Genomic DNA, 19,464 nt, shown 5'->3' on the forward strand with positions numbered 1-19,464 from the left:
CAGACACACAGACACACAGACACACAGACACACAGACACACAGACACACAGACACACAGACACACAGACACACAGACACACAGACACACAGACACACAGACACACAGACACACACACACAGACACACACAGACACACACACACACACACACACACAGACACACACACAGACACAGACACACACACAGACACACACACACACACACACAGTCACGTGCATGCCCCTGGGGTACTGGTTGGGGTTCTGTTCTGGCATCCACACCAAAGTGAGATGCCCTGGTGTTGCCTCTTGGTGTTACATAGGGGCTTTTTTTTCCCTCCTTCTCTCCCCCTTTGTTTTGTGAGAGGCAACCCCGTCTCGTCCGTGGTGCACTCCCAGAATCTCACAATCCAGAACAGACTCCAGTGTCCTCTGTACATAGCCCTGCATTAACACACCACTTCGGGGTCTAACAACATTCCTTCCTTCCTCTCCTGAGCAACAGACAGAAATAACGATCAACTGTACAGAAATTGATTTTGAAATATAGTGAAGATGAAGATTTTTTTTTTGGGGCGCGGGGTGCAAAAAAAAAAACAAAAAAAAACAAAGCAGTCTGTCATTATTATTTAACCAGAGCTAGCATATTAAAGACTGGCAGGCCTGTCTAATGTATTAAGCTTCCTGTCGGGGTAACGCCTTTGCAGAGCTCTTTGCCTGAAATGTACTGCAACGGCACACTCTAGTGTTTTGGAGTGGCATTGCAACGCCTGTAATTTACCATTCATCACTTTGGAGTCTTGTAGAGTAGGCTGTTTTCATGTTGGTGAAGAGAAAAAAAAAAATCATTCGTAGTGGTTGATTTTTCATTTGGAAAAGAGGGAGGGAAAAAAACACTTTTAAAGAATGCTGACAATACTTTTCACCTGTTGGCCTCTAATTGGAGACGCCAGTACCAGAACTCTGGAGCGCTAGTGAACACACTATGGGTGATTGAACACAGATAAGCTAACCGCGGCGGAGCGCCACTGTGCCACCAGACTGCTGCTCGGCCTCTGCCCCGCTTCTCGCTCCGCTGTGCATTACCAAATCCTACCAAACTACAAATTTGTCTGTCTGAGTAAAAGTGAAGCAGTCGATCCAATTCCCTTTTCTTTTTTTTCTTTCTTTAAAGGCAGTCTTTCTTTGTTTTTCCTCCATTGTCCTCAGTTCCTCTATATCTACAGCGACTTGATATTCTCCGTACTGTATCCGTACTTGATATTATTCCTCTTTTTATTCTCTACTGTTTTATTGCTGTTCTATTGCAATACGTGCCGTTCCAGTGGCGTTCTCGTTTGAAGTTCTTAGAGGGGACCTCTTCAGTTTTTACAGTGGGAGAGAGGCTTTTGGGGGGGGGGGGGCATTTACGGAGGATTTGGAAAAGAAGAATAGAATAATGTGATTACTTATGGGAGATGTATTATTTACAATGAGCTTGAAGGATATGTGGAATACCAGTCAGATCGGTCATACTACAGACCATTTTATTAACAGATCTGAACAGATCAGAACTCTTTGGCCCTTTCTTATCTTGATGTACTTATTTTCGGCTTGTAACAGAGATATTAGGGTGCGTGCGTGCGTGCGTGTGTGTTTTTGCTGGTTTGTATGTTTGTGTGTGAGAGAAAGCAACTGGAAGGAGTTTAAGAATATGAAACGGTTCTAAGCAAATGTCTAAGCTATTCAACAAAATTATAATGATTTTTTTTACTGAATTAGAAGTTATATAATTATGTTTAAAGGTATGTGTATATATACAGTGATGCACATGCATAGCTTGCTGATAGCACAGAGCAATGAAGATTATATTTCAAAATTATATAGCACTTTGACCTCTCCCTGATATGTAAGCATTTATGTATAATTTGCTTCAGAGTTGAATTAATTAATAATTTTAATAGTATGACATTGCCCTGTATACCTGAAATGGTCCAATTTATGGACACGTCAGAATTTGCCAAATTCTTTTGTTCCATATGGTATGATTTACATATCATTAAATGACTATGACTGTCACAAATACTTGGTAGCTTTGATTAATGTGCATCCAAAATGTTGCCCTGATTGATAGCCATTACATATTGTGTCTGAGTGACAGTGCACATCTATACATTTCAACCCTGGTCCTAAAACAAGTAGGCACGTATGAGCAACAATGCCATTGCTATCACATTCAAATATTGAACAAATAGACAGGCAAACTCATTAGTGATACAATCAGTCTTTTGCTTACGAAGCCAAACTGCCATGTTTACCACAATTGCCGTGCCTTGGAGTGGGATAGGTGGTCTGTACATGTGTGACTGTGTTTGTGTGGGACTGAAAAAGAGAGAGAGAGAGAGAGAGAGAGAGAGAGAGAGAGATGGGGAGGGAGGCAGGGGTGTCTTTGAATCAGTGCTTTAGCCGAGCACCTCTCCTCTGTCACGTCAGCCAAGGAACGTCAGGGCTTACCGATAAAGCGATAAACACTGAGACAAAATGGCAGCCCCCATACCCCCTTGTTCTTAAAAAAAGGTGTCGTGCCAACAAAGTGCACTTAAAACATTCAAAGCCAGAACTGACCCCTTGGTTTCCACCTTTTGAACCCATTCAAACATAAAGCCATGAAATTAGGAAGGTTATTCTAGTCAGGCAAAAGGCATCGGCGTCCTGGCATGTATGTCACCTCACCTGAGCATGGCCCCGTGCTTTCTCACACCGTCTGGCCAGGGAAGAGAGCTGTGAAGCGGGAGAGGAGAAGGGAGAGGATGGGGTCGGATGGCTGACCGTGTATTTTCTCATTGTGGGCACTAGTATTCCAGCTCTGTGTGTTTTGTCATTACATCGTGCCTGTGAACGGATTCCTCCAACTTCCATGCTTGCCACTCACTGGTGAAGTTGGTTGCCATGGAGAGGGGACTGGCTCGCTGCATTGCGATGCAGATCTGACTGATTATTTTGTTGTTGTTGTTTCCGCATCCTGGCCAGCCGAGAGATCCACCACCATTTTGCACCACTCTGTTTAGACTTGTGTGTGAAATTAGCAAGATACTTAGTAAGAGAAGCCATCAACTTTTTACACATTACTGCAGATTGTGTGAACCAGAGAATGATCAGATTTGAGAGGAGATACTGAAAAACTGCTGATTTATCAGTGTTCAAGCGAACTATAAGAAATACTTAGAAAGACTTTTGAGAGGCCTAAGAGATCATTTTGCTTTAATGGGGAGGGGGCAGGGAGAAAATTAATATATAACACATATAAGGATGAGGATATTTTTATTACATAGATATGTAAATTGTATTGAAAGAATTTAACGAATGTACCTCCACTGAAGAGATTTCTGTGTAACATATTTTTACCGATATATTAGCAATCTAAGCACAATACATTTCTGACTTCAATATGATACTGTAGCTGTACATGTGGCTATATACACAATATCATTTTTTTTTAGCTTTAGAATGAGTTCCCTTCTCGCTTTTCTCTTTCTTTTGTTTTTGCGTTTTAAAAGAATGTGTCCGTAGCTTTTGGAAGGTCTAAGAGCTTTTTTTTTCGACCAAGGTGTGTCACGCTCAGCCCTCCCTCTTTTAGGAGTAGTAAGCAGCTGGCACTGTTCTTTACAGAAAGGTGGTTTGAATCAATGAAAAATTCATTTCTTGGTCACTTCACAAGTTTGAATAAATGTTCTTTTTTTTGTTTTGCCCTGAAAAATGAGATGCATATCTCAAACATGGCTTTCTAAGCCAGCAACCTTAGTAAAGTCTTAATTTGTCATTATAGAAAGGTAGAATTATTGAATTCATTTCAACGTCGTCTTGGGTTTGCACTCACAGTTTCACATGTACAACAACAATTTCACCAGTCAGTTTATTATCAGTGTGTCGTAGTCATTACCACATCGCAATAAAATGTTGACTTAGTCGAGGTCCAAAATACTGCTTTCATTTCAGAGCAATATTGTGTCAATTGTATGCCTTGATGATAAACTCTTGTTGGCCCCCGATGTTTGTATGTACTTGTGTTAGTGTGACTGGATCCAGTGTAAAGGCTCATTGTGGCCTCCTGTGGCCTTCTGAATGTCCATCCCCTGCACTCCTCGCCCCCACATGGGTACACAGGCAAAACCCTTTGTTCTTTGTGTCACCCCCTTCCAAACGTACTGATCTTGTAAAATGAACAAAAATGAAAACAATGGTGGAGCTTATTAATATGTTTTATATTTGCGGGGGAAAAAAAACCTAGATGGTGGATTCGGATGTTTAGTAGCATGGCTCAGATTGCCAGAAGTCATTAAGATGGTCATTTTAGTGATGCGTCTTAATCAAGAAGGCCTTTTGACTGCTGTTTTTAGATATTGATCTATTTAACCTGCTGTAATCAGTACTTAGCAAATGGCATTTCCTCTACGACTCTAGAATAAAGAAGATAAAGAAATCATTACCATACATGGACTTTCTAAGTATTCACAAGGTTTGGGAAGGATTTTAACTTGGTAGTATGTTGTCATGGTAACCAGGAGAGGTGGAGTCTGAAGCGGTTTAAGTTGATATCCTCTGTGATGGGTTCATTACGTTAGCTTTTTATTTCATGTTTGTGTTTTATTTTCATTCATAAAAAAAGTTTGTTTTTTTGGATAAGTAGATGTTTGAACTGTATTTTAGTGTTCATGTTTTAAGAGTGGGAACTTCAGATTGTACTTCACGAACAGATGAGATTAAAGTCTTAAAATATTGTGTTGGATGAACTCATGAGTCTTTATCATGTCTTAACACAGGACTGGTTGGTAAAATAAAAATACTTTGATCTTAGTTCATCCTCAGTGTCATGTGTTTTTTTGTTCCAAACTACAATTGTCCTAACCCTATGCAAACACACCTGGTGTACATTTCCCCAAAGCATTGTTGAACAACTTCCATCATTAAATGATCGTCTTTCTCTCATTTTGAACACTCTCCATGGTTACCACAGTGGTTGCTCAGCAATGCTTTTGGGAAATGCAGTCCTGGATAGTGAGCCAAGATCCAGCCTAAGTGGAGTGGTGTTGGGCATATGAATGTGCTATAAGCAAGCCTTTGCAGCAGTGAATTGTAAATATCAAAGAAATGACCATTGATATACATTTTTAATAAAGACAGTGCAGTGAATTGTTACTGAAGTGTTACTTGCAAATGAAAACAATTTGAAAATGTAGTACATTCTGAAATATAACATGGCCAACCATTTCAACAGTTCCCTTAGAGCTGTGACATTCAATATATTATGAACTATTAATGGATGTACTGGGTTGCCAAAAATGTGTGTCAGTACATGGAGTTCTTATGTAATTACCATGCCATTCAGTCAGTGTGACAAGGGTCTGCGTTACTTCAGATATTTGGTGTTTTAATTATTTTCTAGTTACCGTTCTTACCTTAACAATGTATATGAGGCACACAGGAAAATGAATAAAATAAGCTTTAAAAAAACAAAAACCATTGAAACAAAACTATCATATATTACTTATATATATGCAGGTGTACATATCTATAAAAACGTTTACAACAGAAATGGCCGTGTGAGCCAGCTGACATATTTGGCAGTGTTTTTTGTGTTTTTGACCTTTGCCCTCTGCTTCAGTAGAGACAGTAGACGCCATCCTTCTGCTCGCTTCGGGTCACTGTGTTTACATAGTGGTGGGGATATGCGACAAAATCAAGACATGACAAGGGACTGTTTCAACAAGTCCCTCAAGGTCTCGGCGAGCTTCCGAGATGGTGTCCTTTAAACAAGCAGGTGTTTTGTGTCTGTGTGTGTGTGTGTGTGTGTGTTTGGGTGTGAATATCTGTGTCTGTGTTTGTGTGTGAGAGAAAGAGAAAGAGAAAGCAAACTAGAAAGAGAAAGAAATACTGGTCATACCAGGAGTTCGTAAAGCATCTACCAGCCTACCAAATACTTCCTTTAATGAAGAAGTTGTTTTGGTCACTTCGTGATTCAGTGTAAGAAGTAGTATGCAGTGTAAGATGTAGTATGCATTGTAAAGTGTTGTCGTCAGTATAGACATTTAAAGAGTACTAATATGTGAACACTTCTGTATACTTCAAGTGGGCAAACCTGCATACATTCTGATTGGTATGGAGAAGAATTGCTTGTGACATGTATATTAACGGGTACGTAAACTCATACCTAAATGGAATTAATATTTACAATGACCTTCTGTATGTTTGTGTGTGTGTGTGTGTGTGCATGTGTGTGTACACCTTATATACAATACAGTGTGCATACAGAGTGCAATGTGTGCACCGAAGTGTTAAGTATGAATACTGTAGGACCATTTTGAGAGGGGGTGTGTGTGTGTGTGTGTGCTTGCATGCAGGTGTGTGTGTGTGTGTGTGTGTGTGTGTGTGTGTTTGTGTGTGTGTGTGTGTGTTGGAAGGACACAGAGAGAAATGGAGAGACAGACTGAGTGAAATAGTAAATGTGTGTGTGTGTGTGTTTGTGTGTCTGTATGTGTTTGTGTGTGTGTGTTGTTTGTGTGTGGTCAGTTCCAAATCTTGAGGAAGCTATCCCAAGATCCGGTGCTCACCGCCATGCCATCTTCTGTAACACCCAGACAACTGACACGATTGTCATGACCCGCCAACACACCTGGCAGGGAGAACAATAGAGATGGATGGATTAGCATTAGCATTAGCATTAGCTTTAGCACTCTCAAAAAAGATTAACAAAAGCTCAAATCATTTCAATCTTCTTTCTTTGAGTGACGCCACCAAACCTGCTCGGTCGCCCTTCATCGCGTCCCAGATGTTGCAGTTGAAGTCGTCGTAGCCGGCGAGCAGCAGGCGTCCGGAGCGGGAGAAGGCCACCGAGGTGATGCCGCAGATGATGTTGTCGTGGGAATAGAGGCCAAGCTCCTGGTCGGCCCGCAAGTCGAACAGACGACAGGTGGCGTCATCTGATCCTGTGGCAAACGCACTGCCGCTCGGGAAGAACTAGGAGACCCGGAGGAAGTGGAAGGGATAGAGAGATGGATGGGATTTTAAAAGAGAGCGGGAGAAATAAGTGGAAAACGCCAGGCAATAGGCAAACACAGATTTAGTCACATTTTTACTGAATTTCTACATTCAAGTGTTTAGGTTGTTAAGGTGATGGCAGCCACACTCACACAGACGGCGTTGATGTCAGACTCGTGGCCGGTGAACGTCTGCCTGCACATGCTGTCCCGGATGTCCCAGAGCTTGATGGAGGCATCGCATGCGCCAGAGATGAACAAGCGGGAGTCGGGTGCCAGGGACAGACTCATGACGTCTCCGCTATGACCGGAGAACACGGTAGTCTGCTGCCCAGTCTCTATATCCCACAATGCACTGCAAAACACATACATCAGGAAGACGTCTTTAGCTGCACACACACATTAGTATAGTTACATCTAGAACACGACTACTTATACATGTATCTTATACATACAGGAATAAAGATTTACTTTGAGAAATTATTATTCATTTTTAGATTAATCTCAACTCCAGATAAGTAGAGAACCACGAGAACTACAGATGAATTAATCAATAATCAGTGATCAAGAATATCCTACGTTTTTGGTTTCGTCAGACATTTAGATTTTTCCACTTTTTCCTATTCTTTTCCTTGGATAGTATTCTCAGCTGGTGTGCTGGGCTTTTTGAGTTAATTATAAATTGATTGAACTGATTAGCATCATTCCAATTTTTATTGAATAATGAAATCGTAATTTGAATTGAGAATATAGCGTGTGTGTGATGAATACTGTACATAATTGCTATTAATATAGTTACATGTTGAACTAGTAAGGGTGCACCCACAGCCATATTTATAAATATATATTTGATTGAATCCCTTTACTGTTGATATTTAACTGTATAGGAATATCATTTCTAAGTTTCCTTAAATGATTCCTTTTATTTTATTTATACTATATAGACAGATATTAGTAAACTCTGAACAGACTATTGTAACTACTGAATAAGTTCATTGAAAATATAAATACACCCTTCTCTTTTAACTTTACAACACTGTTTGGTCCAAAAGCCTATTGAATCAGGTATAACTGAGGTACATGCCCCTTACACACAGAGTCACATAGAGTCACATAAGGCTCCATAAAGAACATTTGGTGAATAAACAGCATTTGACATAAGGCAAGGATGTCATCAGTGCTACTATCAGGAGGTAAACAAAGCCATATCATGTATTCTGAAACATCAAGCTGTAAGGGCTTATACTATGACATCGTAACGCTTTATGAATATGAGTGCAGTCATTACTATGTTATATAGACTTATGTCAATCATTATGTGACAGTATGAATACTTCATAACCCTTTATGAAACTGTTTATAATGCTTTATGGATAATGGGTTTAAGTAAAGTGTTATCAAAGTAATACATGTGTATGGGTTTATATAAAAAGCACAAAAAAAAATGATATGTTTTATGAGAGTTGTTTATGGTAAAATAGTGGACTGACCAGGTTGTATCTCCTGAACTTGTGATGATTTGATTGTCATCAATGAAACGACAGCAGGATAGGTAACCTGGAAACAAAGGCAGGCAGGTTGATTAATGATTAATAGGGAAAGCAAGAGCAGGTCTTTGACATTTGACAGATGGTGACAGATCATGCTAAACCAACACAGGGAACTGATGCCAACAGGCACATGTGCTAACATTAGACACAAAAGGGAGACCTGAGCTTCTCTGTTCTAATTTGGAACATTTACACAGAATGAATGCAGTTCAACGTGCACTGCATGCTGGGAGATCCCCACAGTCCATCACTTCCATAATGCGGAAGCTTCGCTAACCCCCATGCACTGTACGAAATATTATGAGAAGTTCCGACTATACTGTCGATGGGAATAACGGACAATAATGCAGGTGCAGGTTACCTGTGTGGCCAGGTAGTTCTCGGCTGACGCGGACATTGCCCTCGCGGGTCTTCAGGCTGTAGATGGAGCAGATGTTGTCCAGCCCCCCGCAAGCTACGAAGTTCCCAGAGGGAGCGTAGGCACACGTCATCACCCAGGACGAGCGCAGGGGGATGGCATGCATCTGAGGGAGGAGGGGGGCGACGTGAGAGAGAGTGAGAGCTTTACATTTACATTTACATTTAGTCATTTAGCAGACGCTTTTGTCCAAAGCGACGTACAAGGGAGAGAATATTCAAGCTACGAGCAATAGAACCTGGTGTAACAATAAATAAATACTACTTTACATAAGAAATATAACAAAATGAAATAAAAAAGAAAGAAAGAAGAGCAGAAATGTAACTGCTGTAATTGCAAGTTACGCACTAGTCGAAGTGCCAGTTAGGACAGGAAGTGCTCTCTGAAGAGTTGGGTCTTCAAGAGCTTCTTGATGACCATACACATATAAAGGAGACGCAGAGTGGGATCGGGCACCATAATCTCAGGTTATTGGCAAAAGTGATGCCAACAGGACTGCTCTTTAATGAATTGCCACTCTCAAACTTGACAACAATGTATGCAGTCTGCAAAGGTTACTCTACAACAGTGTGTTTTTGATAGAACATAGGACGTGTGAGAACAGGAAGCTATAGAAAATTGAAAATAGAAAACTGCTCAGGTCATCATATCATACACCAAATTTGTCAGACGTAAGTATTTTATAATACCTACAATATTTACAATTAGTTTATTTTTAAAAGAATCTTAGGTTTTTAAATCTCACAATACTCACTTTCCAAATGCTCGGACAGCACAGTGTTCCTAGTGAGTGAAATTACCTTATTAGTGGTGTAGCTGTCCCAGATAATCAGTTTGCCATCTTGAGATGCACTGACCAGGAGCCTTGGGGACAGAGGAAACATTTACATCAGCCGTGTGAAGACAAGCTCTCCCCCTAGTGGTCACACGAAGCACATGCAATGGCTCCAATGTCTTCCCATCATATCAGTTACACCTAAAATGGGGATGTGCTTCTGAAGAGGGAGCTGAAGGTTGTGGTGTCCTTTTCAGACCTAAACTCTGCTTTCTGTATTTGAGAGGTCTTGCAGACCGTATCAGTGGCAGTCTTGAGCATTAGGGTTGACACGCCCTATCCTCCATTTCTAGGAATTGTCACATTTTCATTACTGACCAGAGCACATTACCACAGGCCTACACATCACAGCACCTATAAAAAGAAATGTCATGAACTATAAAACACGCTTCCTGGTCTAAATTGGTCTAACATGCAACACAGCCACAAAAACAACAATTAGGGACTAATCCTTCACATCAAGCCCTAATTTAAGCATCTGATAGGAAACCACAGCAACAACAACATTTTACATCTGGTAGGAAAGATCTGTGAGGTACACAGATGTGTTGATAGAATTACCAGCATAAGGATGGGCCATTTTGGGATAGGTCAAAATATATAATTCGCTATAATTGACCATCTATCATACAAACATGTGATTTCAAGGCCAACCCATCATCTAACCGACACTTTAACATGACCCTGACCATAATTCCAAATCTAAATGTATTTGCATTAATAACAGTGTGCAAACAGAGCCTACACATTGGCTGTTTATTTACGGTGAGTCATTCAAATAAAACATTTGTATACGAGGCCTGGGTATTACTTGCCACTCGTTACCCACATATATACACATGCATGTATGTATGCGTGCGTATATATGGATGACTAACGCGTACAAGACACAAATGCAGGCGGAGTAGCCTTGCTGCACATTTTCAGAGAAATACATGCACAGCCTGTTTTGAGTCGAGAGCGTCATAAAAAGAAAGGTCGAGAGCCTGTGTGTGTTCACCTTGAGTCAGTGCCCCAGTGCATGGCATAGATCTTAGCCAGGTGCCCACGGAGAGTACGCCTCGTCCGCATCTGAATGCGCCCAACGGGGTCCAGACCTGCCGTTATCTGTCGAAGCGATGCACACACACACACACACACACACACACAAGCATGCACACATAAACCACGTGAGCAGTAAACAAGCAGACAATCGTCATAGTTACTACACTACACACCAACAAGGAAAAGAGGAAAGCAACTAGCAGTGAGTGGTGCTTCACTGATAACTATGACACCACACTTAAAAGGTACTAATAGCTTTCAAAACTCCATACATCCATGTCGTGATAGTCAAATATATACTGCTGACAGATGGGAGGGCATCTTGTCAATGCGTAGTTGACACCACTAAAAGTCATTAGCGTACTTAAGTGATCAACATTAGATCAAGCATAGTGTGATCATGATTGACATTTGGGTATTATGCATTCTCAACTGAGAAGTCAGGCTTCCACGTACAAGATGAGAATGCTTATCCACAGACTAACTGGATCAGATTTGGACCTTGTAGCCAAAAAAAAAAAAACCCATAGGTATTTTTGGGCCTTACAGTTTTAGCACAGTTCTTCTTTGTGAGAAAGCTTATTGGTGAGGGTTCTGTGTGGGGAATGTGAATGTGAGCTCCGGTGCTGTGTCTGCACCTTACCTGAGTAAGGGTGGAGTCTCCGCATGCTTTCCTTGCATCCTGCCACAGAAACAGATCAAAACAGAACCTGAGACATTGACAGCTTGTGCCTAGTGTCTGTCCAACACCACAAATGAACTTGAAGAGATACCGTTAAAACGTTAAAACAAACAAACAAACAAACAAACAAACACACTGTCAATACATGTATAAACACAGTCATCTCACTCTGATCTGGTTCCTCAGTTGCTCTGCCTCCTGCCGTAGCTGCTCCAGCTCGCTCATGGTGGATTCCCCCGGCCCGCTCGCTCACCCTCTGCCTCTCGGCCACCTGCAAGAGACACAGAGCACGACACACCGACCACACCAGTGAGAACCCTCTCTCTCTCTCTCTCAGCCCAGTACAGGCACAGCCGAACAGCATAGGGTTGAGTGTCACCTTCAGGGTGAGAACCAATAAAAGTGAACCTAGAAACAAGATGGCCTGACCGACCACGCCTCACTGAATGACCACGTTACTGTGATTTCTCCAGCATTGCTCTACAATGGGCTTTTTTTGTTCTATTTGAATATTAAGAATTGATATTCATTTCATTAGCATTTATTGTATGCAGTTCCCTCAATGAGCTCTAAAACAGACTGATTTGCTAGAGAGCAGGAGCTATGGTGTTGATGTACAGCAGAAGGCATAAGGCAGTACTCCAGGGAGCTCAGCTAATGCCTTATTTATGCTCGCATTCATAGCAAGCCACTGCCGCTTCATTGTTCAAAAGTCCCACACAAGCGCAGGACACAGGAAAGGTCAGCATACTCAACCACAGATTATTATTATTATTATTATTATTATTATTGTCTCATTCTTTGCCTTCTCTTCAAATTACCCAAAGACAAACAAACCTATTTTCCACTGTTCTGTGAACTAAAACATTTGTAGGTAAATACTTTCAAATATTTTAGACAACAGTTAAGTAACAGTTAAATAAGATTCTGTGATCAGCCCATACTGTATTCAGTCTCATATTGTGTTAAATTGCTCCTATCTGTATTATGCATCAGAAAATGGTATTAGTCTTAGTATCTGTGGGACATAATCTGTAATACCATGTAATCTGGGTGGAGAGCATCATGTAATGGGTTTTGTGGTCCATGACCTACTGCACTTTACAGAGAAACAAGATTAGGATTATGGCAAGTAGCAATCAAAAGGGTGTTTTTGCTTGTGGCTTCCGTGTGTGTGTGTGTGTGTGTGTGTGTGTGTTTGTGTGTGTCTCTTGAATGCATTATTTAAACCTCATTAATTGAACATGATCATCTCCACTGAGTCGAAATAGGATTTTCAGATCATTGCAATAAACAAAAAGGCAGATAGACATAATGCAATACAGCAAATTAGGAAAAATGAAGGCGGAGTAGATAGCATTCAAGTATTGTACAAGTCCACGAAGAACCCTGCAGTGCTAGTCGGAGGAAAAGAACACATTCAAATTGCGTTACATAAATAGAAATATTTTTTTTCACATTTGTGGGTGTATTCAAATAGGCCATAACCTCATTTAAACCCATGACAGGCTGCCCTGATACGGACAGTGGGTATTTGCATCCCGTGGACAGTTATATCTAGTGAAGGTCGCATTCGAGTTTGCATAGGGACTTTGTGCAACTATAAGGAGGCCTCTTACGAAGGAGGAATGTGAAGGTAAAACCACCAGGAGGCTGCCTCCTGTGAGGGAAGGTCGTACTTGCAAAGGACCTTACATCACGAGAGATGGCAATGGATGTGTTCCCTTCACATGAAAGCCTAAATGGTGTCCGATGAGAATTTAGTTATCACACCTATACACTCTCTCTCTCACACACACACACACACACACACACACACACACACACACGGGCGGTATTTCGGTTTAATAGTTGTCTGTATTATTACGCCACCGCATGAATTTTGCAATAATGTCAATACCGGGATATTTTTTTAAAGCATGAATTAAAGCATTAGAATTTCCCATAATTTCGTCTATTAGAGAATTCCACATCAGTTGCAGGTAGTCTGCTTAAATCTCTTGCCACCAATTACCAAGTGAGATAGCTAGGTAACCATCAAACTGATAAATAATCTGATTAATTAAGAACAATGTCCAGTTTTGAAATCGAATGGATGTAAAATTTTGACGCTGTTTGAGTCTGTAAACAATGGGAAGCTCGACAAAATTCCTAACACCCCCACGCAGTAGCATAGGTATGTCTCCTAAATAGTAATAATAAGTTAATGCCGTAACCTACCCTAGGACATCCATCAAGCTGGAAAACGTCAACAGGCCGGTGTTCCTAGCTAAGAACTTCGAGGGCCGATGTCTGCTTTTATTATTTTTAAGTTTTAGTTTCCTGTTTTTTGTTATTTCAGTCATAGAGAGTAAATTGCTCTAGTAATTAGGGGCCTCGTCGTTATTGTTACCTCCACCAAAGAGGTTATGTTTTCGGTGCCGTTTGTGTCTGTAAGAAGGATTACGCAAAAACTATCTGCCCGATTTTCATGAAACTTGGTGGAAAGGTGTAGCATGGACCAAGGAAGAACCCATTAAATCTTGCTACTGGAAAGATCAAATAGTGTAATGTTGAGCAGGATTTACATCCAGGTTTCCCTGACTTCTCTGCCATCTACTGCGACACAAGAAACACCGCACTAAATGGGAAAGCACACAAGGGAGGTCTAATCTCAACATAAAACATTGGTAAAGGGTGGACAAATACTCAAACTACACCGGATCCAACACACAGGCAGCAAAAAGCATGCCCCTTCTGCGTCGGTCAGTGCAGTGGACTGGCGATGATGAAAAGGCTCTGATGAAGCGTCGGTAGTATGACGCCAGCCCCAGGAAGCTCCACGGATCTCCATTGTTGCAGGGAGAGGCCAGAGGCCAGAGGCCACTCTCTCTCCACTGCTACTCTTGCTGGATCAGTGGCCACCCCTCCAGAGCTGATGACATAGCCCAGGATTGCGGTCTCTCGCCAAAACAGATTACACTTCCTCAGGTACGGATGCTGACCAGCTCGGTAAATAGCATAGAAGACTTCACTCAGGTTAGCCAGGGCGTTCTCGAAGTCTGCAGCTTGGACAAGAAGGTCATCTAGGTAGACCACACAGCAGTTACGAGGAACACCAGCCAGGACTCTCTCCATCAGGCACTCAAAAATGGCTGGTCCATTGCAGAGCCCAAAAGGAAGCACTCTGAACTGCCAGAGCCCCAGGCCAATGGAGCGGGTTTTCTTTAGGTATGCCTCTGGCGTCAGCTCCACCTGCCAGTGGCCACTGCGGAGGTTGATGGAGCTGAACCGGTGGGAACCCACAACGTAGTCGAGGGCATCATCGATATGTGGCAGCAGGTAGAAGTCTTCGCGGGTGACTTCGTTGAGGTGGCAGTAGTCGACACAGAATTGCCAGGTACCATTTTTCATATTGACCAGGACTGCTGATGGGCGTGATGATGACTCCTGTCTCCACCATCTCTTGAATCTCTTGAAACCCTCTTGGCTAAGGGGCAGCCGCCGGGGGCAAAGGCGGATGGGGTGCGTGTCTCCAGTGTCGTGCTGGACCAGGCTAGTGTGTGTAGTGACCACGGAGATCCCGGTGAATTGCTCCTGGGACCCTCGCAGCTGGTCTCTCTGGCTTGCCTCCAGCCCCTCAAAAGCTCCACTGGTACAAGTCATTGACCGCCAGTCTGGTCTCAGCTGTTGCCAATGGTCTCAGTGTGGTCAGCTCTGGCAGTGGTGCGGTGCCTCTATGATGTGTGGGCTTCTCCGGAGGGTGCCGTGTCGGTGCAGTGGCCTCTGGCTCAGCTGATGGTGGCGATGCGAGGACCTTGTGGACTGGCGGCGGCACGGCAGTAGATTTCCTCAGCTTTCGACAACCTGAGACGGCGTGGGCAGCCCTCAGTCTCAGTCTCACCTGAGGTGGGCTCAGTCTCCGGTTGCCTTAGTACCCAGAAGTCGATTAGCTCCAGACACATCCACCTAGCCAGCAGAACCAGTCCAAGATCCATCAGGACATGAAACTCCTTGCCCTCTAAGGCGCATGCGACCTGGACCCACCCACCCCCATCTCCTCCGCGGACCAGGTTCCGAAGCGAGCGGTCAGCTGAACTTAGACGAGGTAGGTCTCGAGTGGGCCTTCTGCACTACAGCGGGGCAGCTTCATCGTTGCCTCCGTTGTCTCATTGGTGGTCCTCAGCTGCTACCCCCCTCATCATCCAGGGCTGGGGGCGTTTGCTCCATCAGCTGCTCCTTCCTGCCATCCTCGCAGCGGGGAAACAGCCGGGTTCAGCCTCATTAAGGCTCTTCGAATATATAGCCTTTCGGCTGTGCCCCACCCCACTGCAACTAGTCAATGAGATCTTCAATGTCTTCCAGCGTGGTCAACCCAGATCCTGCCTCTAACACCACTGTAATGTCAAGTAGGAACAATGCAGTGGTTTCTCTGGCTTCTCTGCCATTTATTGTGATGAACACTGATACTGAATGGAAAAACCCACGAGGGAGGTCTAATAACTACAAATACACTAACTACACAGGGTCGAACACATAGTCATCTATACATATCACTTAAAAATGGTAACAGAAATACACGCTAACAGCAACACAGGAAGGAAGACACAAGTACATTCCAAAATGGAACACAATTAACATTCTCTCTACATTTGCACAGCACTCTAGGCTCACTGCATCACGTACACACACATGTGGAGGCACGCTACAATAATATTAGGTGTATGAACTTTAAACGATAAATTCAGTGATGTCATAACCTACCGATACCATCCATACAGTTGAAAATACTGTGAAATTTGAGTCCATATCGCCCACCCTTAACTCACACACACACACACACACACACACATACATAGAGAGAGAGAGAGAGAGAGAGAGAGAGAGAGAGAAAGCGGTGAGGAATTAGCTGGGTCATTGTTCCCTGGGGGAAACTCAACACAGATGGATCGCACTGCACTAATGGGAGGCGACAAGGGGAAATGACTGGGTCCCAGTCTCATCTCCCAGCTGCTCACTTTACCAATAGAGAGACAGGAGGAGGGGAACGCGTCACCCAGTCCACTGGATGCCATGAAGACTCACACGGGACCTCATCACCTACTGTGGATGCCGACCACACTTCCTTTGCACCATGCTTCAGATTTACGCTGTCACTGCATCTCCAATTACAGTAAGACAACTAAGCCCCCCTCCCCAGTTCCTAGGTCATGCATTATCAGTCACTCTGGAATGAAAAAGGGGATTCCTTATTGTATTTCCATGTTACATCCATATATATAACCACTAAATATTTTACATCAACACAGTTGAGATCGCTGGCCCTCGAGAACATAGGGATGTGGGCTGATAATGGGTATTTCAGTGTAACACATCAAGAGACATCACTTGGAACTAACAATAATTAACCACATTTCAAAAACTGAAGAGAAACCTTGGAGAGACGAATGATATGCTGCCATTCCATTTTAATTGTGTTTGCTTATTGGGGCTGTAAAGATGGGATGCCTTGGGGAAAAAGTCTGCCAAATGAACAAGCATATGACATTCCTGAGAAGTTTAATGGTCATGTGTTGTATAGCAACATAGTCTTTCAAAAGGACAACGCAAAGCTGTTATGACACTAATTATGTACATTGCTGATTTACTGGTTACAACAACAGTTCTGCTGTATGCAGCCATTATAGGCCATTTGGAATCCACCAACAACCACAAGGCATTTCCTCCCTCTGCCTATAGCTTAAAAGGTAGGATAATGGTGGTCATGGCCCACTTCAACCACATTTACTCATCCAATAAATCATGTGAGATGATTTGCAAAACTGAAAAAAATGGACTTGTGGGGCCATGTATTTGACACTGCAATGAAAGTGTGTAATATATGAACAATTTAGGCCCTGTGAATCTGAGCCTCCCCATCTACCATCGGTAGAGGGATGACAAGACTGCAATGTAACTACACCAGTTAAACGCAGGTAAAGTCCTCCTGACCTGGCAGTTTCTGTCTCGATGTTCAGTTCACTGTGTTCTATTTTCACTATGCTACACTTTGTATTCGATATTAGGCTATTACAGATCTGTATTTCATATTTTCGTTAAGTCCCAGATCAAATATATGGTAGGGTTCTGGTTAGGTGAATGACCGAGACGGATTCAGGCAAGAATTTTCAAGGCCTTCACGATAATGTGCGTTTTAAACCAATAGCCTTACAACAATGAACCTTTAATAATGAATCTTACAAAAAGGTATCAAAACTACAATGGTCAGTGTGCAAGGCTCCGTTAGTATGACCAATCGGAGGCCATCGCTCTCGATTTCAATGTAACAATAAACAGCAAATGTATATAAGCGCTTTTCTGATTAAATGTTAATGTTAATGTTAACGAATGCGTTTCTACAGCATACAGGCCTACAGTCTATGCCATGACTGAATCAGAAAGACCGTGTAATCTCATTCCTCGCCGTGCTATAGCCCACATTCAATCCAAATGAAAATGCAGTAGGCAGGCGATCCATAAACCGCAAAACTGGTGATTGTCCAATGTGGTATTTTGACAAGATCTACAATCGAAATCCAACAAGTAGCCAAACATAGTGCTTTAAATTTCACCATTTATGTCAATTGTACAGAGAGGACTTAAAAACAATCTGTAGGTTAAACTGAAAACCATGCACATCCTGATGGCACATGCAAGGGATGGATGGATGGATACCTGTATTTTTTTATCTTGCTGGTGAGGCAGCTGTTTCCCACGTCGAATGACTATGGGCTGGATTGTTTAGACGGGACGAGCGAAGTCCCCCCTTGATCTTCTTGACAAAAACAAAGACTGATTAAATTACAATGTATTCAGAGCTCCCCGCTGGCTGTTTCCTATCTTGTTTTCCTTCTGGTAGCTTCTTTCCAAATGTCAGAAATATATCAAATATAAGTGCAGGGCCACCATTGCTCCTATTGACTGGACGCCTTCTCGAGATGAATTTGCTTCTGATGTAGCCTTTCCCGTTTCCTCCTCCTCAGGTTGGGTTCGTCTTAGAAAAAAAATAAGCCTTACCAGCCTGACTATAAGAACCGGCGATCTAAACAATCGCAAATTGACACTTCATTTCAGTCTGTTTTCACCCAAGAGCTGGACAAAGATAAATAAATGTCGAGGCATTTGTTTCTCTCTAGTTGTGCTTTTGTGATCCTCGCTTCCTTCCTCCCTAGCTTGACGGTCTCTTCCTCCTCCCTCTTTACCCGTTCTATGGTTGCGATATGACCGTCGCCTCCCTTCTTCAAAAATGAATTATTAAGTAAATCGAGGCACTCTGGGTTTGAGGCTTGAAAGATAAATCAAATATGATAACGCAAAACGACTTAGTTATCTTGTTGGATGAGAACAAAACCCACCCATCGGTGCCACAATGCCAAGAGTCAAATCACCATGTAATTGATGAAGCTATGATTACAATACAGTTTTTTCGATGACACATTTAAATGTCAGTTTTGTCCCAAATGAAATCATACGGTAACGTAACATCAAATATGCACGACCAACCACACCCATTCTGCCTGAGACTGTACCATTTCAAAACTCCCCTTATCAACGCAATTTGCCTGAAATCTGAACTAAAGTTCTTCAGTAGGCTACACATCTCACGAGAGCAATGGTGAGTTGGCCATGGGAGGGACATTTTGTCAAAATCAAGCTGAATGTATTTGTAACAAAATAGGGCTACGCTGCTGCTATAAAATGGTTGTCGTGTTTGTGAACAACTTTAAACAAAATATCATTGGCAGCGGGCCTACTTCCACGCCCTCCAACAAGTTGAAAAAAGATTGCGTCTAGTTTGTTTTCACTTCTATGTCACATGACTTATCATCGCCGCAGGCCATTCGAGCAGCAGTCATTCAAAGTCACAGTGTGCTATAACAAATGGTAGAAAAGTCGAATTATTTTGATGACCTTTAGACCATTCC

General features: G+C 42.5%; 1 protein-coding gene across 1 annotated transcript; it reads right to left on the bottom strand.

Annotated features, from left to right (window-relative positions):
• Window positions 1–5,107: 5,107 nt before the first annotated feature.
• gnb2 (guanine nucleotide binding protein (G protein), beta polypeptide 2) lies at window positions 5,108–19,196 on the bottom strand. Its single transcript, XM_012834793.3, has 11 exons — window positions 18,215–19,196; window positions 11,690–11,792; window positions 11,483–11,521; window positions 10,796–10,902; window positions 9,761–9,824; window positions 8,904–9,066; window positions 8,483–8,549; window positions 7,146–7,347; window positions 6,756–6,972; window positions 6,477–6,628; window positions 5,108–6,394 (listed from the first exon to the last, which is right to left on the bottom strand). Exons 2-10 carry the CDS (start codon window positions 11,744–11,746, stop codon window positions 6,522–6,524), a joined length of 1,023 nt encoding a protein of 340 aa, XP_012690247.1. The 5' UTR covers window positions 11,747–11,792; window positions 18,215–19,196; the 3' UTR covers window positions 5,108–6,394; window positions 6,477–6,521.
• Between the last annotated feature and the right edge of the window lie 268 nt (window positions 19,197–19,464).

Source organism: Clupea harengus, chromosome 8, assembly GCF_900700415.2.
Source record: "Clupea harengus chromosome 8, Ch_v2.0.2, whole genome shotgun sequence".
Taxonomy (NCBI): Eukaryota; Metazoa; Chordata; class Actinopteri; order Clupeiformes; family Clupeidae; genus Clupea; species Clupea harengus.

What these genes read in the sequence shown, in the direction of transcription:
- gnb2 (XM_012834793.3), bottom strand. Translation starts at nt 11,746, where the DNA reads ATGAGCGAGCTGGAGCAGCTACGGCAGGAGGCAGAGCAACTGAGGAAC. An exon ending in CACTGGGGCACTGACTCAAG is followed by an intron (nt 9,825 to 10,795) that starts GTGAACACACAC and finishes TCTGTCCCCAAG; the next exon opens with GCTCCTGGTCAGTGCATCTC. An exon ending in GATGAAGGGCGACCGAGCAG is followed by an intron (nt 6,629 to 6,755) that starts GTTTGGTGGCGT and finishes TCTCCCTGCCAG; the next exon opens with GTGTGTTGGCGGGTCATGAC.